The sequence below is a fragment of the Hibiscus syriacus genome, unplaced genomic scaffold (genome assembly GCF_006381635.1).
Source record: "Hibiscus syriacus cultivar Baekdansim isolate YM2019G1 unplaced genomic scaffold, ASM638163v2 tig00111008_pilon, whole genome shotgun sequence".
NCBI lineage: Eukaryota > Viridiplantae > Streptophyta > Magnoliopsida > Malvales > Malvaceae > Hibiscus > Hibiscus syriacus.
In genome coordinates, this window is record NW_024062951.1 from 622,653 (window position 1) to 643,617 (window position 20,965).

The 20,965-nt window shown below is 36.0% G+C and overlaps 1 protein-coding gene and 1 pseudogene across 1 annotated transcript; both read right to left on the bottom strand.

Annotated features, from left to right (window-relative positions):
* Positions 1 to 1,853: 1,853 nt before the first annotated feature.
* On the bottom strand, positions 1,854 to 4,821 carry LOC120149636 (annotated as a pseudogene).
* A 10,633-nt stretch (positions 4,822 to 15,454) lies between these two features.
* On the bottom strand, positions 15,455 to 17,242 carry LOC120149604 (uncharacterized hydrolase YugF-like). Its single transcript, XM_039162332.1, has 6 exons — positions 16,777 to 17,242; positions 16,582 to 16,693; positions 16,398 to 16,491; positions 16,121 to 16,298; positions 15,969 to 16,038; positions 15,455 to 15,895 (listed from the first exon to the last, which is right to left on the bottom strand). The coding sequence occupies exons 1-6, from the start codon at positions 17,139 to 17,141 to the stop codon at positions 15,584 to 15,586; spliced, it is 1,131 nt and encodes a 376-aa protein (XP_039018263.1). The 5' UTR covers positions 17,142 to 17,242; the 3' UTR covers positions 15,455 to 15,583.
* Between the last annotated feature and the right edge of the window lie 3,723 nt (positions 17,243 to 20,965).

Consider the following 20,965-nt stretch of genomic DNA (forward strand, 5'->3'; position numbering starts at 1 on the left):
TTGACTTTGGTAACAGTTAAAAATGACCCTGCAGCCCTATGACCGATCCTCTCCGGTGAATGCAGATAATGCTTCATGTATAGGAGTTGCCGAGCTCCAATGGTCTTTCAGATTTTTACAACCGGTTTTCTTCTACAAAACTCAACCTCTTTCCTTTGATTTCTCTTTGCTATAGATTCATCATCGTCAACCGGATTTCTTTTCTTCTTCAAATTCAGTATCAAACTTGGGCAAATATGAGACTCTTGGAAATTGGATAACCACAAGCATCAATCTCAAAGTTATTTTGGTACCATGGCTGCCACTGAATTTTCGAGGAGGTCGAATGATATAAGAATGTTCTATGTAGGGCTATAAACGAGTCGAATATTATCTAACTCGATTCGACTTGAAAAAGTTTAAAATTGAGTCCGAATCGATTTGAAAATTCGTAAATTTAAAAATTCTCAAGCCCGAATCGAGGACGAAATCAAAAATTGAAACTTGAGCTCGAAGAAATTTTAATTCGAAACATTCTCAGAGTTAACTCGGTTCAAACTTAAACTCTAACTCAAACGTGAACCTTAAGTATATGATAATCTTATATTATATATTTTTTAAAATAACATATAAATATTATTATTAATAATTTCATTGTAAAAAATTAAAAGTTTAATACATTAAATTTTTTGAATTATTTGCTAACTTTTCTAATCGGATATCAAATAATTTATTTCTACTCGTTAAAAATTCATTCAATTTAAATATTAACCGATGGTCATCACCAGTTGGATCATTCTATTCATAGTATGAGTTTGAAATTTTATGCATCTGTTTTCTACCATCGATCAACTATCTTTTGTTTCTCTCTCTATGTATACCCGCTCGTCACCTTTTTTTCTCCAAAATATAGTTTCAACTTTATATAAATCGTATACGATAATAGAAAATTTATAATTGATTGAACCGACTAACCCAGGTCATTTATTTTTTGCTGGTCCTAATTCGACAAATTCCAAGTGAAATATATTAATCAATTTTGGTCAAGGATCCTCCTACTATATATTTTAATAAATTTAGTTTGTTTTGTAATTTTTAAAATCTATATAAAAGGATATTTGATATCAACTTAACACTATTTGTAAAATTATTTTTTTTTTCAATTCTGATAATTAACTTTTTTTTAAAAAAAAAAAATATCCCACCAAAGAATTTAACACGATTTGTTACTTATATGTAATAACATAACAAACACATATCCACTGATTTATTTTCTACAATTAGGAAAATTCTGATATATTTGGAAAAGACAAAAACGCAGAAATTATTCAATTATACAAAAATCAAATCGTACCCCACACATTTGGAAGAAAAAGGAGGTCAATTTGACAAACTTGTGGAAAGAAAAGTAACCTCAAAACTGAAAATAGATATTTAGGAATTTTTTTAACGTATTGACAATGCACATGCACTCTACAGACGAAGTTATTCGAATCCAAAATCTTTAGGGAGAATAACTTTATCTTTTACTACTAAAGTCACTTGATGAATTTGACATTTAGAAAAGTTAAATTATAATAGCAGGATATATATAGAATTTGACTTCAATTTTAAATAAAATAAAATATATTAAATGCCCGTATCTTGCTACAGTAGCTAATGAATAAAGTATAAAATTCGAAAGGAAAAAAAATGAAACTCAAGATGAGAACCAGAACCTACGCAAGAGAGATGCAAAGCAAAAAAAGAAAAACTTGCCAGAGCTTGAGACGCGTATCCTCTTGAAAAGGGGCAGACAACACATATTCTACTTTCATGTCTCAACCTTATTCCCCTTGTAGAAACTATTTCAGGAAATAAAAAAAAGAAGAAGAAGAAGAAGCAGTAGATTTATAAACTTAGCAGAATGTAGGCAACCTGGCAGAAGCAAACCAAATTCGTCTAATAGCAAAGTAAAATCAAGTGCCTATCACAAACATGATACCACCCAAACATGCACATACCACTGGCATTGCCCCCACTTCACAGTTTAAAGGAAGGCGTCCTTCTCCAGCAATTTTACTACCTCATTCTGATTGTTGAGCTTGGCAACATCGATGGGAGTCTTGCCAACCATGTTTTGGAGAGTGCTGCAGTCAATACGGAAGCAAATAGCCATTACTCACTCCTAAGAGGTCAGCTCACTATAACTCTAAAACCAAAGACACTGGAGTACTTACACAACATCGATGGGAGTCTTGCCATCCATGAAGTGCGGTATTCTTATTCTGGTCCAAAGCATCCACTTTTGCCCCAGCTTCGAGAAGGATTTGAGCGCATTTCACCTAAAATAAAACCAAAATTGTATTTGCTTTTATTCCACGGATAAACATAATACTAGCTCAAGAAACCAATAATTTAATCTCGGACAAGGACTAGCTCATGTAAAACTGCTAGATTATATCCATCTTTTTCCTTTTTTGTCATGCATCGCCCTAATTTGGTAGATTTATTAAAGGAAATGTAATGAATATGCCCACTAGATGGCAATAGCTACTGTAAAATCAAGAAGCTTGGAATGCTTGGTAGCCAACAGATTCCATGATAAACTAATATCAGACAAAATAATAACAAGAAAAGCCTGATTTATCTGTTTCAGTCTTTCAGTTATGTATTAGCGACAAGGACCCCAAGATGCGATGGTACAAACAAAAGGATGCTTTAATCCAAGTCCTACATTCCAACTGCTTTTGGCAGTCTATTATTAGGTTCAATATCTGTTCATCCTAAAACTTACACTCAATCAGTCTATTAAGAGGGGCTTAGTGCACTAACTGTGGTTATTAGGTAATGATGTAAAGAGAGAGTAAGCAATTAGAGATTGATATTGGATACTTGTATTATTGATTAAAACCATCCGACTTCCCACACCAACTTTATCCTTGCAAGATGAAACTACTTCATTTGTCATGTAATGCAATAGTGTAGAGAGAGGGGTGGGAGGAAGAGTGATTTGGATATAAAATTGCTATGACCTCACCATAACCACAAGCAAAATACAAATTGGTCCTTCCCTCTGAATCTTCTTCATCCTTGTCTGCACCTGAGGATAGTTCAGCTTTCAAACCCTAAGCCACGAATACAGTCAAGAAATTTTAGATTATCTGTCAAACGGGAAAACATATGCAGAAAACATTCATTCTACCATACCTCAACATCACCAACACGAGCAGAATGATGTACAATTGATTCCTCCTCATTTCCTGCTTCCTCCTCTTCACCTGCCGCAGAGTCACTAGCAGAAGTGGTTGCATCTCCTGAAACAGCAAGGCCCATTGCTTCACCCAACTTCTGCAGGACGTCTTTATCATTCCAATAGCTAAACCATAAAACTATTCTTGATTAATTTACTGAAGCCATCGTAGGATGCAAAATCATGCATCTAAAAGAAGAAAATGTTATGCCCACAAGCTTATCGTATTATGGTTTTCAATCTTTTAGTATTTTACCATATTAATCACTCACCTCATCATTGCCGCAGGACCACCAGTCTCTATTTCTTCTAAAATAGGTTTCAAGGATGGATCTTCTTTTATACGAGCCATCCTTTCCTCAATATGGTCTTTTTGTTGAGGGTTAGCCAAGCATGCTAGACATGGCTGGATCCTGAAGAAGGACAACCAAAATTTCATCTACCAGAAGTGATTCATGTAATTTAATAATAGGGGAAAAGACTAGAAGAATCGACCACATATACCTGCATTAAAGCATTACCAAGGCGCTAAGCCATGGTCATAAACTGGGGATTCTGCATAAACTGTTGCATAGTTGTATAGTACTGCTGTGGATCAAAATGTGGCATGCTCTCTTCAGTTGCTGGCCCTTGAAATGTTTTAGTAAGCTGCTCTGCCATTTGATTAAATGAAGGATCTTTGGCTATCTGCTCAGCTAATTCCTTGATACTTGGATCCTAACAAACCAAGATGGTTAACATCCATAAGATATAAATTTGACTGCCAGTTCTCAGCAATTCCGTTCCTTGCTGAAACAGTCAATCAATGAGATCAACCAGAAACCTTAATATGCTCTATTACTGCAGCCTTAGCAAGGACACATCCCAACAACGACTGAATCAATAAATTCAAAATATTCCAAACAATAATTAAGACAAAAGGCAAGAGTTTACATTAAGAAGGCCGCTCATGGCAGAGAAATCAAACGGATTCGGGGGCGGTACCTGCCTGTGCTGGTTGTAATCCCCCAGTGGTAGGCTCCGGTTTTGAAGTTTTCTTATCAGTAGTGAATGTTTCAGGTTTTGTACTTTTGCTCTCTGCTTCCAAAGTCGATTTCTCAACCAATAAATACAAGAGAAATATAAAGAATAACCAATGTATCAATCTACCAACTTCCAAAACAAGTCACATCTGGATTCATCAACATTAACCCCAAACAAATTGAAATTACTCAATCCCTGACACAATTGCTAGAGCTCAACTTATTAAAAATGAAAAGGAATAGGTAGCAACTTCGAATTGAAAATCAGATCAATTCGATACATAAACTTAGTATTGAGAAGGAATAATCAGAATAACATAAAAACAGTAAATTAAGCGCCGATTGAGATATATGCATGAACAGCTCAGATAGATCTCAAAACAAATTCCAAATAGCGATGAAGAAAGAAAAGGAAACGGAAGGGAAATCAGAGATTAAGCTCACCAGCAGCAGTGGGTTCATTCTTCAAATTGGAAGCCATGGTGGAATAGCTGGAAACAACAAAAAGTTTTAGAAATGAGTAATTTAAAAGAAGAAAATATAATCAGAAATTAGATTGAAACATTGATGTCGATGGTGGCGGCCATTATTTTTATTTATTTTTTTAACTTTTTTTATAATATATTTGAAATTGAAATGAAAACAAATGGAAAATACATAATGAGAGAATGGAAAACCTTTCTTACAGTTGTTTCTGACACAGTAGGAAGATAGGAAGCTAAGACCAAAGGCTTAGGGATTTATAAATCAGCTAAAATAGAGAAAATAACCTAAGTGACTAAAAATGCCTTATAATATATGATTTCAATCAAATTTTTTTGGATTTGTCAAAATGACCAACTAAATCGCAATGCGATCGATAATTCGCAACGCGATCTCCGGTATCGCAAATCAGTTTCCAGATTCGCAACGCTATTCTGACTATCGTATTGCAATTTTCCAAATTCGCGTTACGATTTTCCTAATTTGCAATGCAAATACGTAAATCGTAATGCAAATCTGACTATCGCAATGCGAATACGTAAATCGCAATGCGAATCTGACTATCGCAATGCGATTTACATAGCGTCATTCGTATTAACGCGTATTTTTTTTCAAATTCCAAACACGAATATATTAATATATAGGAAACTGAACCGTCCATAGTATATCCCGTAATCGCAACTCATAACCTAAAACCCTAAATCACAACTCAGTCTCATCTCCATCTCTCACTCTCTAAGGCGACATCCGTCTCCATCTCCGACGAAATCAGTCCCCACGACGATAACAGTCTCCATCTCCGGCGAAATCATTCACGGTCAGAAATGGAAAATCAACCAAATCAACCACCGAGGGTTAGTTTTTTTAATTATTTTTATTTTGAAATTTTTGCATTATTATTAAGTTTTTCATATTGAAATTGATGATAAGTTTACTGGTGTTTTCAATAATAGATTAACCATTTCACTTAGATTGCTTATTATATTCATTCGATTGCTGCCAATACTGCTAAACTGTTTAGTCTTTAACCCTGTGAAGTTAGTATTTGTCTTTGTTTTGTCTTTTGGTTGAAGTAATGCAATCTATTCAAGTTTCTTTCAATTTTAGTATTTGAAACCGAGAATGACTATCGCAACGAGTGAATCGCAACGCGAAAATGACTATCGCAATGCGAATTTGACTATCGCAACGAGAGAATCGCAATGCGATTTTCATTTCGCGTTGCGATAGTCAAATTCGCGTTGTGATAGTCATTTTCGTGTTGCGATTTTCATTTTCGTGTTGCAATTTAAAGTTTCAGAAACTATTCTTCTTCTGCAAATTGAAACTTGAATGAATTGCATTACTTCAACCAAGAAACAAATACTAAATTCACAGTGTTGCAAATTTAAGTTTGAAGAATAAACTACTACTCTTTATTGTTCATATCTTCACAGTGTAGTTTTTGGTATATCTAAATTGGTATGTTTATTGTTTTGTAGAACTTTTATTCGGCTCAATTGACCTTAAGAAATAAAGTAAGCCTGGCCAAAACAATTGCGTCGAAGCTTTCACCTGCACAAAGAAAAATATTTGAGGATACTTGCTTCGGGCCATGGCTGAAAGTACAACATCCGGTTAGAGATGCTATGTTGACCCATCTGTTTCTTCAAACCATGACTAGCGATCTACCAGAGACTATACAACGTTGTGATGAAGAGATATGGTTTGATTTTCCACCGGCGTATACGTGTTTTGGGCGGGAGGAGTTTTGTTAATCACCGGTCTACGCTTCGGACACGATGATGTAGATTGGTACACTAGACATATTACCCGCCTATCATGGTTTTCCCGGGTTTTTCCTGAGCAGTCAACGGAGAAGTCGAATTTACACGTGGAAGACTTGACGAGATTATTGAATAAGAAAGATGGTTTTACTCGGATGGATGACATCGATGTTGTCCGAGTATGCCTTCTAATACTTTTGCAAGCCGGCTTTTTAGGCAGAGAGGCCCGACAACCTATTCCTAATGATCTAATTAAATTGGTAGATGACCTAAATGCATGGAACCTGTTTCCGTGGGGTTCGTATCTATGGAGAGCTACATGGAATAAGTTTTCGTCTGCCTTTAATGATCGAAAAAGTTTGCGTGGCGATGGTTCCAAATACACTTTGTCAGGCTTTATTTGGGCCTTTAAGGTAATAATTTTTATATAATGTTTCCAAAATTATAATTAATTCTTTAACAATTACTAATGTTTGTTATTATATTGTTTGTATATTTGGATATTTGAGGCCTTTCCCGCCATGCAGACATATGCATTAAAAACTTCCAATGATATTCCTAGGGCTATTTCCTGGAAGAGGAAACGGTCCTTGCAGCAATGGGAAGATTTACTACCGTATACTACAATAAATAATGTAAGTTAACACAAATACTACCATATGTTTATAAACAAGTTATTACTAGTACACGTTTAACTTTGTTTGAGCTTTTATATTGTTAGGAGGCCAACACTCCATTACATAGGCTGACACCCACGGAAGCTGAGCTTGCCACTGATTGGTGGCAAGCTAGTAAGCTTTTTTTTGATGGCACGGATGATGAGCAGCCACCACTTCGAGAGCCATCACCTCACCCAGAGCCATCACCTGATCGACCCGAATATACACCTCCACAACGAGAGTCATCACCTATTCCGTCACATCATCGAGCCTCTTCTCCACCATCACCTCATGATAGGCGACCGGCAAAGATGCCACGACGTTTATCTCCATGTTCTCCACATCCACCTCCACGGGATGAGTTAGGGGAGTTACGTAATGAGGTCAATGCCTTGCGTGAGGAGGTCGGTACTTTACGCGATGACAATGGAGCATGGCGTGTTGAGGTGTCTACTTTACGTGGTGAGGTTGCAGCTCTACGTGAGATTGTAGCATCGTTGTAGAACGAGGTTCATACTCTACGCAACGAGGTAAGTTTAATATTTTTCATATTTAACTTGATGATAAATTTACTCGTAATTTCACTTAGATTGCTTAGTAAATTCATTCGGTTGCTGCCAATACTGTTTAACTGTTTATTCTTTAACCCTGTGAAGTTAGTATTTGTTTTTGGTTGTCTTTTGGTTGAAGTAATGCAATCCATTCAAGTTTCAATTTGCAGAAGAATAATAGTTTACTATCGCAATGCGAAAATGACTATCGCAATGCGAAAATGACTATCGCAATGCGAAAATGACTATCGTAACGAGAGCATCGCAATGCGAAATGAAAATCGCATTGCGATTCTCTCGTTGCGATAGTCAAATTCGCATTGCGATAGTCATTTTCGCGTTGCGATTTTCATTTCGCATTGCGATTCTCTCGTTGCGATAGTCAAATTCGCATTGCGATAATCATTTTCGCATTGCGATAGTTATTTTCGCATTGCGATAGTCATTTTCGTGTTGTGATTTTAAGTTTCAGATTCTATTCTTCTTCTGCAAATTGAAACTTGAATGAATTGCATTACTTCAACCAAAAGACAAATACTAACTTCACAGTGTTGAAAATTTAAGTTTCAAGAATAAAATACTACTCTTTATGTTGTCATTGAACCTGCACTAAACATATATGTTGTCATTTTAAATGTTTATATAAGTGCTTACTTCTGGAATGTTATCTGATGCATTTTGTGAACAATGATATAATAATGACTTGGGTGAATACCGTGCAAGTTTGAAATATATTTGTCTTTGTTCTCGCTGTTTAATATCATGTCTATTTATTTACTGATTTATGAATTAATTTATTTTTAGCGGCCCGCTAAGGTGGATGCTCTACGTCGGGTTTTCTTGCAAGACGGAGTTCACGCATCAGACGGCGTGCACGTGCCATTACGTCTCCGTTCACCCCAATAGTGCGAAGAATCCGTAAGAAAAAACCCGACTCACCTGTCATCGTTCAAGAGGCCTCCCCTATCGTTCAAGAGGCCTCTATCATCCCTCAAGAGTCCCCTCCCACTGTTCAAGAGGCCACTGTCATCGTTGAAGAGGTCCCTCCCAACATTCTAGAGCCCGATTCACACGGCTTAATATATCGAATTATTAAGAAGCGCCATCACGTGCCGGACATGATGGATGATTGTTGGCTTTCGTATAAGTTACCGGCCAGTACCATTCCGGCAGATGAAGTGGAGAGGAAACAACTACCGGAAACAATTCTGGATAATACCCTTTGGGCTAAGACCGCAGTTGATTTTTATCTACATGAGCGGAGCCAAGGGTGTTACACTGACATATACAAACTTAACAATGATATGCATTTGTTGATTGAACGGTCTTGGTGGGGTGTATTATTAGGGGTTGAAGACAACGACTATTTCGATGGGGGGTAAGTCTTATATTTCTTATATTTCAGTTTGATTATTTTTTTTTAAAATTTATGTAATTCACTAATATATGTCTTTTTTTGTAAAACAACATATTGATGCATGGGTGACACGTCTTCTAATTGTAAGGAAATTGAAGAAAAATATTAAAAAAACGCGATATACAATTATGCCGACGTCTTTTCACGTAGTTCACTTGAAGAATCAACGACAGGAATCATATGTGTTGGCTAATGGACAAGCTAAACTTTATCCTGCATGGTGGGAGGTCGATAAGGTTATTATATTTGTTTAAATATTTTAAAGGTGTTCATAAATAAGTGCACAATTTGAATTATTACATTTCGATGCAGGTGTTTATCCCTGTTTTGGACCGTACTCGTTGGCTTCTCGTCGAGCTTCAGCTCCCATCCCTAAAGAAAATAGTATATGATAACATGATAAATTACATATCATTGTCTGATTTGAGAGATATGATTAAGGGATGGAGCTCTCATTTGGCTAAATTCTTGGATGCAATTGATTATTGGACTATGTCTGAAAACAAGAAGCCAAAGAAGTTCAATGTTATAGTTATCAGAGACGAGACCGCGCCACAACAAATGAAGGAAGCCAGAGGGGATTGTGGCCCTCTCGTATGCATGTGCTTGGAGCGTTTGACGACAGAAAGTACACATTTTCTACCTCCCACCGATAGAGATAGAGGTTCAGTAGGCTTGTGGTTTCGGCATTTTATGGCTAGAGCGATATATGCGAGACGCTGCCTACCTGCATCCGCGTTATGAAAGTGTCCATAAACAATTTGTAAGTCAAATGCAAGTGTTGTTAAACATATTTACTCTTTTTGGTTTGAAAATGTTTGGTTAAGTAGCTAGAATTCAATAATTTGTTGTTTGTAGGTTTTAGATGTGTATAAAGTGTTGTTGATTCAATGTTTGGTTTCTACAGGTTAATCATGAAGTGAGCTGCGTGAAATGGATGTATTGGTGCAAAAGTTGATTTCATTATTATTTTTTGATTGTTTAATTGATTTGTAAAAGATGATTTGTAAATGTTGATTTGTTTAATTGATGTGTACATAATATTTGTGCTTGTTTAATTGATTGAAATGTAATAGTTGATTTGTTACTTTCAATATGCATTTTGTTGAATGCAAAACAGACTATCGCAACGCAGAAATGACTATCGCAACGAGAGAATCGCAATGCGAAATGAAAATCGCAACGAGTTAATCGCAATGCGAAAATGAAAATCGCAACGCGAAACTACGTTGTGATAGTCATTTCCGCGTTGCGATAGTCAATTCCGCATTGCGATAGTCAATTCCGCATTGCGATAGTCATTTTCGTGTTGTGATAGTCATATTCGCGTTGCGATTTCCGCGTTGCGATAGTCAAATGAATGTCTAATAAGTGATAACAACTGAACTTATCATAGCAATGTTCAAACTCAAGTTACTAATACATGCCTAACTGAAAATGTTAAAAGTTCACACATAATATACATATAATACAACGTTTGCATTTAAAAATACCTAAGTTAACAGTCCCAAAAGGTGAAGCCGGTTGTGATTGGGATTTTGATGAGGATCCATATTTTGGTAGAGGAAAAGATGATTGTGATGGCACTGGTGATCCATATGTCAACCTTGTATGACCACTTTCCTTGCACCGACTACATGTCGATCTCTTCTTCTCTTCACTCTTAGACGGTATACGATCGTGACTTTTTGGTCGGCCAGGTAGCCTTCTGTCCATGGCTGGTGGCAAAATTGTTTGTAAGTTATCTGGTATGTCCCACTCAGAAGGATGTGGAATAGGGTAGACAATCTCGCCATAAGTCTGTCGATATACTTCTGTAGTGTAGCAATCCATAGTGTATGCGCTTGAATCATCTTGGTTTAGATGAAGAGAAACTTTTATAACATGGCCACACGGATAACCAGATGTTTTCCATTTCATACAACTACACGTCTTTGCATTTAGATCGACAAGCCCATTTAAGTTATTATCCAGTACTTCAAACAAAGTGTTTGAACATGGTTCAACTCTCCATGACGTTGACTTCACAACACGTTTCGTTATCTTTTTTTCTGTCCATGGTGTAACACGATGTTCTAATGTTCCTCTAAATTTAAATAAATAATACTTAGTAAAATATATGATAAGTTACAAATTTAAAGAAATAATACCTGCATGGTTTCTTTTCTTGTAGTACCACTGTTGAATAGAGGCTCGAAAAAACTCCATTAACATAGTAATGAGTAATTTCCGGGAATGACAACTTAGAGCGTTGATTGATTCTGCACTATTAGACGTCATGAAACCATATCTTGCTCCAAGTTGATGTACTCTTGACCATCTTTCAAACCCGACATCTTCTAGTGTTTGAGCACACTGAGGCAAAACACGTCTTAAACAGTTTATATGCTTATTAAAATCCACTTCCCGATAAGCTTTTACAGCCTTCCAGTATGTCCATTTGTGATTTTTTATACCAGCAGACCTTGATTTTAGATTTCTATACAAATGAACACCACAAAGTCCATGAAAAGCATCTGGGAAACACCTTCTAATAGCGTTGTCAATTGAGTTTGCCCTATCGGATATGATTGTCAGATTGCTAATAAGACATATGCAATCCCTAAGATGCCCCATAAACCATGTCCATGAATCAGAGGTTTCAGATTTGCCAACCTCGTAAGCTATTGGCAGTATCCCATTGTTAGCATTCATGGCTACTGCTAATAAGTTTACTCCAAGGTATCGACCTTTTAAATGTGCTCCGTCAACTATAATAACTGGGCGCATGCAATTAATAAACGAACGAATCTACAAAATCATATACACAAGAAATATAATCATTTAAATGTGAAATGCATGTAACTAACAAAAATGAGTCAACAAAATTATATTGATTTACTAACCACAGCACCAATGGCGATAAACAACAACTCAAAGCGTCCATCTCTATCTGTTTTGATATGAGTTACCGACCCAGGATTTTTCAGCTTTAAATTGTGACAATAAGCCGGCAGTTGGGCAAACGATGCTTCTGGCGACCCCCTCAACAATTCCAAGGCATAACATTTGGCTCTCCAAGCTTGAGAATATGAGATACTAATCTTGAACCGAGCATTCATGTCAGTCATAATTTCATGTCCCCGATATACCCTACCATTCAAAAACATTAACTCAGCCAGAAAACCACCCAACACCTTTTTGTTTGCTTGTCTATGGTAAGGAAAAACTTGGGTTCTTGAACATGTATGTTTATCAATAAAATTCCTAACTTGAAACATTTCGCAATCTTTTATCCTCTTTGCAATCATACGCCACATACAGTTTTTGTCAATCATACACCTTGTTTCGAAACGATCTTTGCTTGATTTGTTAACTTTTAGTTGATAGCCATCTTCCACACATTTCATATACAAAGCTATCTTCAAGTCTTCATTTGTATCAAAACAATCATCTTTTTTGATACGAATAATTTTTGTGTAACAATCAACTGCTATCTTTACCAACTCTTCTTCCGGTATCTGAAGTAATTCTGGCATATTCCAGTTATACTCCCGTGGCATTTTCTTCGGGGACTTTTCTTTGGGGATTTCTTCTTCTTCTTTTTCTTATTCAGTGTTATATGAATTACAGAATGGATGTTCAACATGTTCATTTACAGTCGTAACTTTCTCCTCATTATCATCAACAACATCTTTCTCGGCAACGGCTGTTTCATCATCAAAATTCGAGTGTTGACCAATATCAAAATCATTACACACAGAGTCTGTTTCTTCTTCTGAAAAATCATCAAAATCCAAGTATTGACCAAGATTAAAGTCCGGGTATTGACCAATATCAAATTTTGAATACTGACTAATACTCACAATTTTTTCTGTTGGCTCATCATCGTCTAACTGATCAATACGAAAACCGGAATTTGGTGCTAAAAGTTGATTGGGATTTGGGTTAGGGAAAGGTTGTGGGTTTTGAGATTGTGTTTGGTATTGGAAATGTGGTGAAACAATATTTGCTTGGTGATGAAATTGTGGTGGAACCATTAAATTTTGAGCACTACAAACTGGGGTTGAAAAACTTAGTTGATTACTACCCGCTACTGACCCAACTTCACTACTTCTAGGTTCAACAACATACAATGTAACATCATCACTTGAAACACTAATGTAAGCAATGAATCGTTCAACATCTTCATTGTCGGTTAACAAATAAACTTTACCATTTCTCTGATAAGATAGCCTAAATCCACTTAGGGGCTCTAAATTCAATTTATTTGCAACACGTAACATTAGAGTTTCATAAGTTAAATTTTTTAATGACAGTTTTAGTTGAAGATTCATGGGTAAAGACATATATTGTAAAACACCATGAACATTCTCCCATGACCCTCCAAAACACAAATATATCCAAACATGATCAACATTAGATGATTTCATTATTATAAATTAATTTAGTAAACAAACGAGCTGCGAAACTAAAACATGTTGCCGGATGGGGAAGGATGTCGTTGGATATAGGAACGGATGTCGCCGGAGAGAGTGATAGATGGAGATGGAATGAGTTGCGATTTAGGGATTTAGGTTATAAGTTGATGCTGCTGCGTAGTTATATACCCAAAACATTTGTGTTGCGAAATTAAAACCTGTTGCGAATTCAGAAATCGAGTTGCGAATTTGAAATTCAGTATTGCGATAGTCAGAATCTCGTTGCGATTTACAGATTCACATTGCGATTTACGTATTCGCATTGCGATAGTCAGATTCGCGTTGCGAATCTGGAAACTGATTTGCGATACTGGAGATCGCGTTACGAATTATCGATCGCATTGCGATTTAGTTAGTCATTTTGGCAAATCTAAAAAAAGTTGGTTAAAATCGTATATTATAAGGCATTTTTTGTCACTGAGGTTATTTTCTCAGATAATTAATTATTTTAGTATATTTTTGCAGGTGTTATTTATTTATTAATAACTTGATATTTTCTCACTATTTTAAATATATTTACACATTTATATCATATTCGATTTGTCACATAATATGATGAAATAATGTTATTAATATTTTTGTTATGTGAAAATAATTGATTTTGATTTTAATATTTAATTTAATTATTTTTAATTTACGTATATCTTAAATTTCAAAACTTTGATTTCTTATTTAAATTATAGTTATTAAACATGCTAGATTAAATTATATTATTAATTTATTAACTTTTATACTATACTGAACTTGTAAATTTAATTATTTCTCTCTAATTTAATCAATTTAAATTTCAAAATTTAATAGGTCTTAATTGGGTTTTAATATAAAATTTTAAATTTTTAAAAAATAAGAACTATAAAAATTTAAAATTAAAATGTGAACTAAATTTCGAATTAATAATACAATTTAACCTGATTTTATTGAATGATAAAATAAAATGTTATTTTTTTAGAAGTTTCGAATTCGAATACGTTGTTAATAATAAAAAAATATTCTATATATATATATATATATATATATATACATTATTAATAATCACCCTTTACTATTAAAAAAATTCCAAACTTTTGAGCCACCTCTTAGAGAATAAAACTTGAACCACCAAGTTTATATTTGGGTGAATCTTTCTTTTAGCCCTCAATGTTGTACATGTTTCTCACTTTAGCACCTAAAGAAAAAAATTCATTATTTTTCCGTGTAAATCAGGAATGTCCTCTGTCTATCTATTTAATAGTTTAAACAAAGATTAGTTTCGTTGGATCAAATAAGACTACAAGATCGACAAAATTCTTCCATCAAGTTTGGTACATGCATAAGGTTGTCAATTATTATTTTTGTTAGTTTCTTGGCTAATGTCATTAGTCAATAAACTAAATGTAATAATGATTGAAGTTCAAGCAGAAATATAATTTTTCATAGGTATCGAAATGAAAAATGAGTGCAACTTTGAGGGCTAAATGAGTATTTGACCCTTCATAAGTTAACTAAGTAATAGATTTTGCTTTTAAATTTTTTAAAATTGTATTTATTATTAATGATTTGATTTTTTATAGATAATTTAATATCCTAATGACCCTTCGTCCAAATTCAAATCTTTCACCTCCTCAATTATAAAAAGAAATGATTTTATTTTTAATTTAAAATTATATTAAATATTATACTTTTAACCCAATTCCATATTTTTTATTGATTAGTTATTGCATCCAAAAAAATTTATTTCCTTTAAATATTCTAAAAATATTGTTGATTAAATAGAAATATTGGATGTAGCATATTACTATAATAAATTAAATAAAAAAATGATAAAAACGCATTTAGACTTTGCTTATTACAAGCGATCAAAGAGTAAGAAACCAATATTTGTTAATCAAATGGTTAAATCAAATTAATAAATAAATATATACGAGATTCCATACATCATGGGTAAATGACATACCATTGCTATATACTTTGTATCATTTAAAAAAAATTACTTTTACAAATGTCCACCAGTCTCTAGCAATTACATCAATGGCTCTCACAAAGCAGTAGCTTGAGCCAACCAAGGAAGCAACTTATGATGAACTAGGTCAGGTTTATCGTCGTGGGGGCAATGTCCTACACCTTCCAACATATAAAGGCTAACATTCGACGATTTCGAAGGTAAGGAAGAGAAGTACTTACCTACAGGCCCGTCGATCGGGGTGAAGGGATCTTGATCACCCCATAAAACCAGGACAGGTGAGTTAATTCTCGGCATCAATTGCACGGGGTTTGGCCCTGGCGGACCGGTTATAATCGACACAAAGGCATCAAGAGCACCTTCATTGTTTGCCGGTCCGTTGATGATCTGCATTGTAAAAGAACATCAACAATAAGTTCAATACTTTGTGTTAATAAGGCCACGGGATCAATAGCCAAACCTCAACCAGTTCATCATCAACGGACTCTTTATTTCCATAAACAGATAACAGAATGTTCCTTAGATTATCTCTGCATTAAACACAACCGGATGAGTAACAATGATTTTCAGTAGGAACAAAGAAAAGAAAAACGGTTGAACCGAATGGAATACTTTTGCTTGGCACGCTCGAAGACAGCCTCAGCGATCGGTCTTTGCTTCAGTAAGAAATCAAACAACAAAAGCAAAGGAAAAAAGAGCTTGATCCTCCAATCATCAACAATCGCCTTGTTGTTCATCCCACCGGCACAATTCAACAACACAATCCCTCTAACCATGTTCCCACTAGATTCTTTTACCAAGCAAAGCATATCATCACAAACCAAAACATGGGTTTTCTAACATTGTTTTACAAAAACAAGACAATGATATTCAATGGTTTTTAAACTACCTGAAGCAGCTATCATACAAGCAAGACTTCCCACAGAGTTACCAATCAAGACGGTAGGCTTCTGAACAACTTCATCCAAGAAATCCAATATCAACTGTGTACAATAATATTGAGATTAGAAGGACTACTTCTGACTTGAACAGTAAAAATGTCATTTTTTGTGAGTTTGGGGTAGTTAATTTACCTCAGCCCATGCTTCCATGCAATATGAAAAACCTTGAGGCTTATCTGAGTCACCAAAACCCAGAAGGTCGATTGCATAAACTGTGTAATCCTGAGCCAATGTGCCAATATTCCTACAACAAATGCCAAGTACTTAGATCAAATAATACAATCATCCAAATAATTGAAAATCAACGATGTTTTCCACTTTGGGTACCTTCGCCAATGAGGAATGGAGGCACCGAACCCGTGAACGAGAAGCAAAGGAGGTTTCGAAGAGGAAGTAGAGGAGACAAAGTAGTTGATGGAGTACTGGCCTTTCCATTGCCACTTACTGCACTTCTCTTTTATCTGACTCAGTCCTAACACGCTGTCACCGGACTCAGCGGAGGGGTCACGATAGCAAGTGATGAAACAACGGTTACCAATACCATAGCCACGACCAAGAATAGGCAGCTTGTTACTGCGAAGTTGAGGGAAGGCGAGTCCTTCTATGATTCTGGGTTTTTTTACCGTCGTGCGCGGCGGCGAATGCAGCGAACAGAGACAAGCCACCACATCGGGAAGAGCCGTGGCTGTCATCTTCTGTTTCTTCTCCACTCAAGTGGTTTCGCATCCCCTCAATTTCATTCCTTTCTTATATGCGGGAGTTGTGTGTGGTGCTGGTTGCATTTGGACTTTGGATTGCCTTCGCCTTTCGCTTTCTTTAAACACTGCTATTTTTCTTTCGTTACGAAATTACTAAAAGTTAAACTATATTAAATATTGGGAAAGTACACAAACGAAGGCGTTTTTCTCGAAAAATTATCAGTGATCGGTATATTTATCGATTTAATATCGATTAAATTATATTTTTTGATCTAACACCCGTAAAAGTAAAGTGCGTTTCTTAACTCGCGCTATATGCTGATTTGGCGTCACGTGGGGTATAGCGCGCCGCTGACATGGCTTACCCGGCTTACACGTGGGTATAGCGCGACCCCTGATCCGCGTTATAACTGTTTATCTGACACATGGGATATAGCGCGGTACAGGGGCGCTATACATTTAATTACCCTCAATCCTCCCTATAAATACCCCCATCATCTATTACTTTCATCCCACCATATTCTCTCAAATACTCTCTCTATTTAAGGTATATTTTATAATATTTTTAATATTATGTATTTAATTTATTTAAATATTTTACTTTATTTAATAATTTATTAATATAATTTTTTTGCAAATATATAATGGAAGGCGGTCTACTTCGCTTGGATGAAAATCATATATCACGACACTTTGCTGATATGGTAACATTTTAACGTTTTAATTTAATTTAAATTATTTGTAATAATTTGTTGATTTATTTAATGCATGATTATTAGATTAAGAATTAATTTGTGTAATTATTTAATTTTAGGAGAAGGACCGTGTATTAGATATTTTTATTAGGAATCTTAAGTTAGTGATACCTAGTCGTGTCTTGCCGTATTTAGTAGAGGCTGGATTTGGTTACATAGGTAGATATCAGGGTCACTGTAAGATAGAATCAGACCTTATTTCTGCCTTAGTAGAGCGGTAGAGGCCGGAGATCCACACATTTCATCTTCCTTGCGGAGAGTGCACAATTACACTTGAGGAAGTTGTTATGCATCTAGGGCTTCTGGTGGATAGAGATGTGATATCAGGGATCTCGCAAGGTTCCTGGACTACTTTGTGTCGGGATAATCTAGGACGTGTCCCGGAAAGTTTTATCGGAGGTAGGATACCGTTAAATTGGTTAGATGCCAATTTTCGGGAGTTGAGCGTAGACGCCTATGAGGATAAAGTTAAGATTTATGCACGGGCATGCATACTGCAATTGATATGAGGGTTGCTGATGCCAGACAAATCGCGCAACCTAGTTCACTGCATGTGGTTGGGACATCTTAGCGAATTTCGTCTGGCCGGATCATTCAGTTGGGGATCGAAAGTTTTGGCTTTGCTGTACAGGGAGATGTGTGGAGCCACTGACTACAGGCGTAATGCTATCGGCGGATGTCTCATGCTGCTGCAGTCTTGGGCATGATATCGATTGCCCTTTTTATGTCCCGTTGTGAAGAACCCATTCATATTTCCACTACTTCTGAGGTAATTATAAAACTGATTTTGTATATTAATAATTTTATACAACGTATAACAATTTTTTTCCTTGAATAGGTGGTCTACTGATAGGAAAAATCATCAGGAGCTACTTGATGATTTAGAAAAAATTAGGGTGCTAATCGATCAGAAGGCTGGCACACATGTATGAATTTTAATGTTTAAAAATCGATTTTAGATTATAGTTATATAATTAGATTATTATTTTGATAAAAAATTATATAATATTTGTTTTAGTTTGAATGTGTGTCATATTGTACTGATGATGTGAGGGCGGTGATCCCACCTGAGTTGAGGGGCCCATCAGATGTTTGGATTGCGATGGTCACTCTGATCTGTTATGCGACCGTCGAGTGGCACTCTACTGATCGCGTGCTCCGGCAGTTTGGTTATTTTCAACCAATTCCGGAAGCACCTCGCAATATGGACGAGTTGCATAGCTTAGATAGACGCAGCAAGACAGAAACAAATTGGCTAGTGAGGTATCATGAGTGGGTTGTATTGTAGGAGGATCGACATCGACGTCTTCCCCGTAGAAAGCCATTTTACTTAACCTCTTGAGTGTTGCTGACGGTTATTATAAGTGGTTCAACAGTAACGGGAAACCGTTTCTGCTTCCCGAGGATGCACGAGGGCAGACATTTCCGTGACGTCGACAGAGACGTTCACCGACACAGCACCATCGTCCCTCGACTCGTGGACGGAGGGCAGGTGCTTCCGGTTCATCCTCAGCTGCACCAACAGGACCTTCACAGCAGCCACCGCAGCCATTTATGATGTCGCAGCCATATATGATGTCGCAGCCATATATTATGTCGTTGCCTTTCCATTACCAGATGCCACCGCCGCCGCCTTCACCTGATTTTATGACCCCGCCGCCGTCACATATGACCCCTCCTGGAGGCTATTATGAGTCTATGTTTGTAGATCTGACTTGGGGTTCATATATTGGATATCTGGCGGGTTCAGCCTCATCACTCATGGCTGCAGCACAAACATCTCCTGTACAGTTTTCACACTCATCGATGTATGGGTTTTATGAGTTTTCCTAATTTTCGCAGGCCGGTGGGATAGTCAGTCATACACCTCCAGGGTCCTTATTCTATATAGGTGCTTCATCGTCATCAGCTCCTCATCAACCTAATGTACCTACTCAGGACGACGACGACGACGACGATAATGACAGCGAGGAGTCAGAACCAGTGATACAAAGAAATCCTCCTCGAAACCGACAGCCACCGCCCTGCGAAACACATTCGCGTCGCATGAATCGATAGATTTTTTTATTATATTTGTATTTACTTTATTTTGTTAAATTGTAATTTTTTATTATTTCTCATTTAATACTTACTTTATTTTGTTAAATTTGTTGAACTTTTTTTAATGTATTTAAGTTAATTTTGTTTATTACCATTTAATATCAGTTATTGTAATTTGGTTATCATTTACCATTTAATTCTTATTGTAAGTTTGTTGTATTTAAAATTATATTCAAATACCAAATTGTTATTAGTTTGATAAAATTTAATGATTGTGTTCGTTTTTTTAATCTTCATCAGCGATTATCGAATGACATTAACTTGAAGTAAATGCAAATCAAAGTACAAGAATTATTATTTGATAAATAAATACATCATTTCCTCATCAATTGTTACTTGATGGCAATAGAAATGGACATGTTTTTCTAGTGTGTCCTGAGTTTCTACAATGCCCACATCTTCTGTCTTGTCTAGATCTTTCTTGAATATCCATATCGCAATGAATTTGATTGGATTTTGGACGACCACACTCCCTTAATAAACTCGGATTTGGTACAATCGGAAGCCAATCTTGAACCTCATCAAAGTCTTTGTCATTACCTATGGGGGAAACTCAAATTCGTATACCTTAAAAACTTCAGATAGTAGGTATATGGGATCCATAAAAATGGTTATAGTCTTGACGTGTATGCGAGCAAGCTGCTATCACATGAGAGCATGGATACTTCATAGCTTGAAAAAACCCGCAGTCGCACGTTCTGTCCCTTAGATTTACTCTTAACGACACAACTTCAATCCCTTGAAGAGGTCGCGATAACTTTATGACACGAAACATTTCATGCCTTCTAGAGAAGCTTATTACAGACATTCCATTTGATGCAGCAATTTTTTTTCCTGTAGATCTGCAACTAATCTAGGGTAATAGACGTGACCGCCTTGCATCCAGGTTTGAGCTTGTCCCCCGAGCTTCACAAAAAGCGCCCCCAAACAAAAATATATAGTCTTTACCAAAGCCGCTACTGG

Excerpts from the sequence above, each read along its gene's own strand:
- LOC120149604 (XM_039162332.1), bottom strand. The coding sequence starts at position 17,141 with ATGACAGCCACGGCTCTTCCCGATGTGGTGGCTTGTCTCTGTTCGCTG. Across the intron at positions 16,492-16,581 it reads GCATGGAAGCATGGGCTGAG|TTGATATTGGATTTCTTGGA; the intron begins GTAAATTAACTA and ends TATTGTACACAG. Across the intron at positions 16,299-16,397 it reads TTGTATGATAGCTGCTTCAG|AATCTAGTGGGAACATGGTT; the intron begins GTAGTTTAAAAA and ends GCTTGGTAAAAG.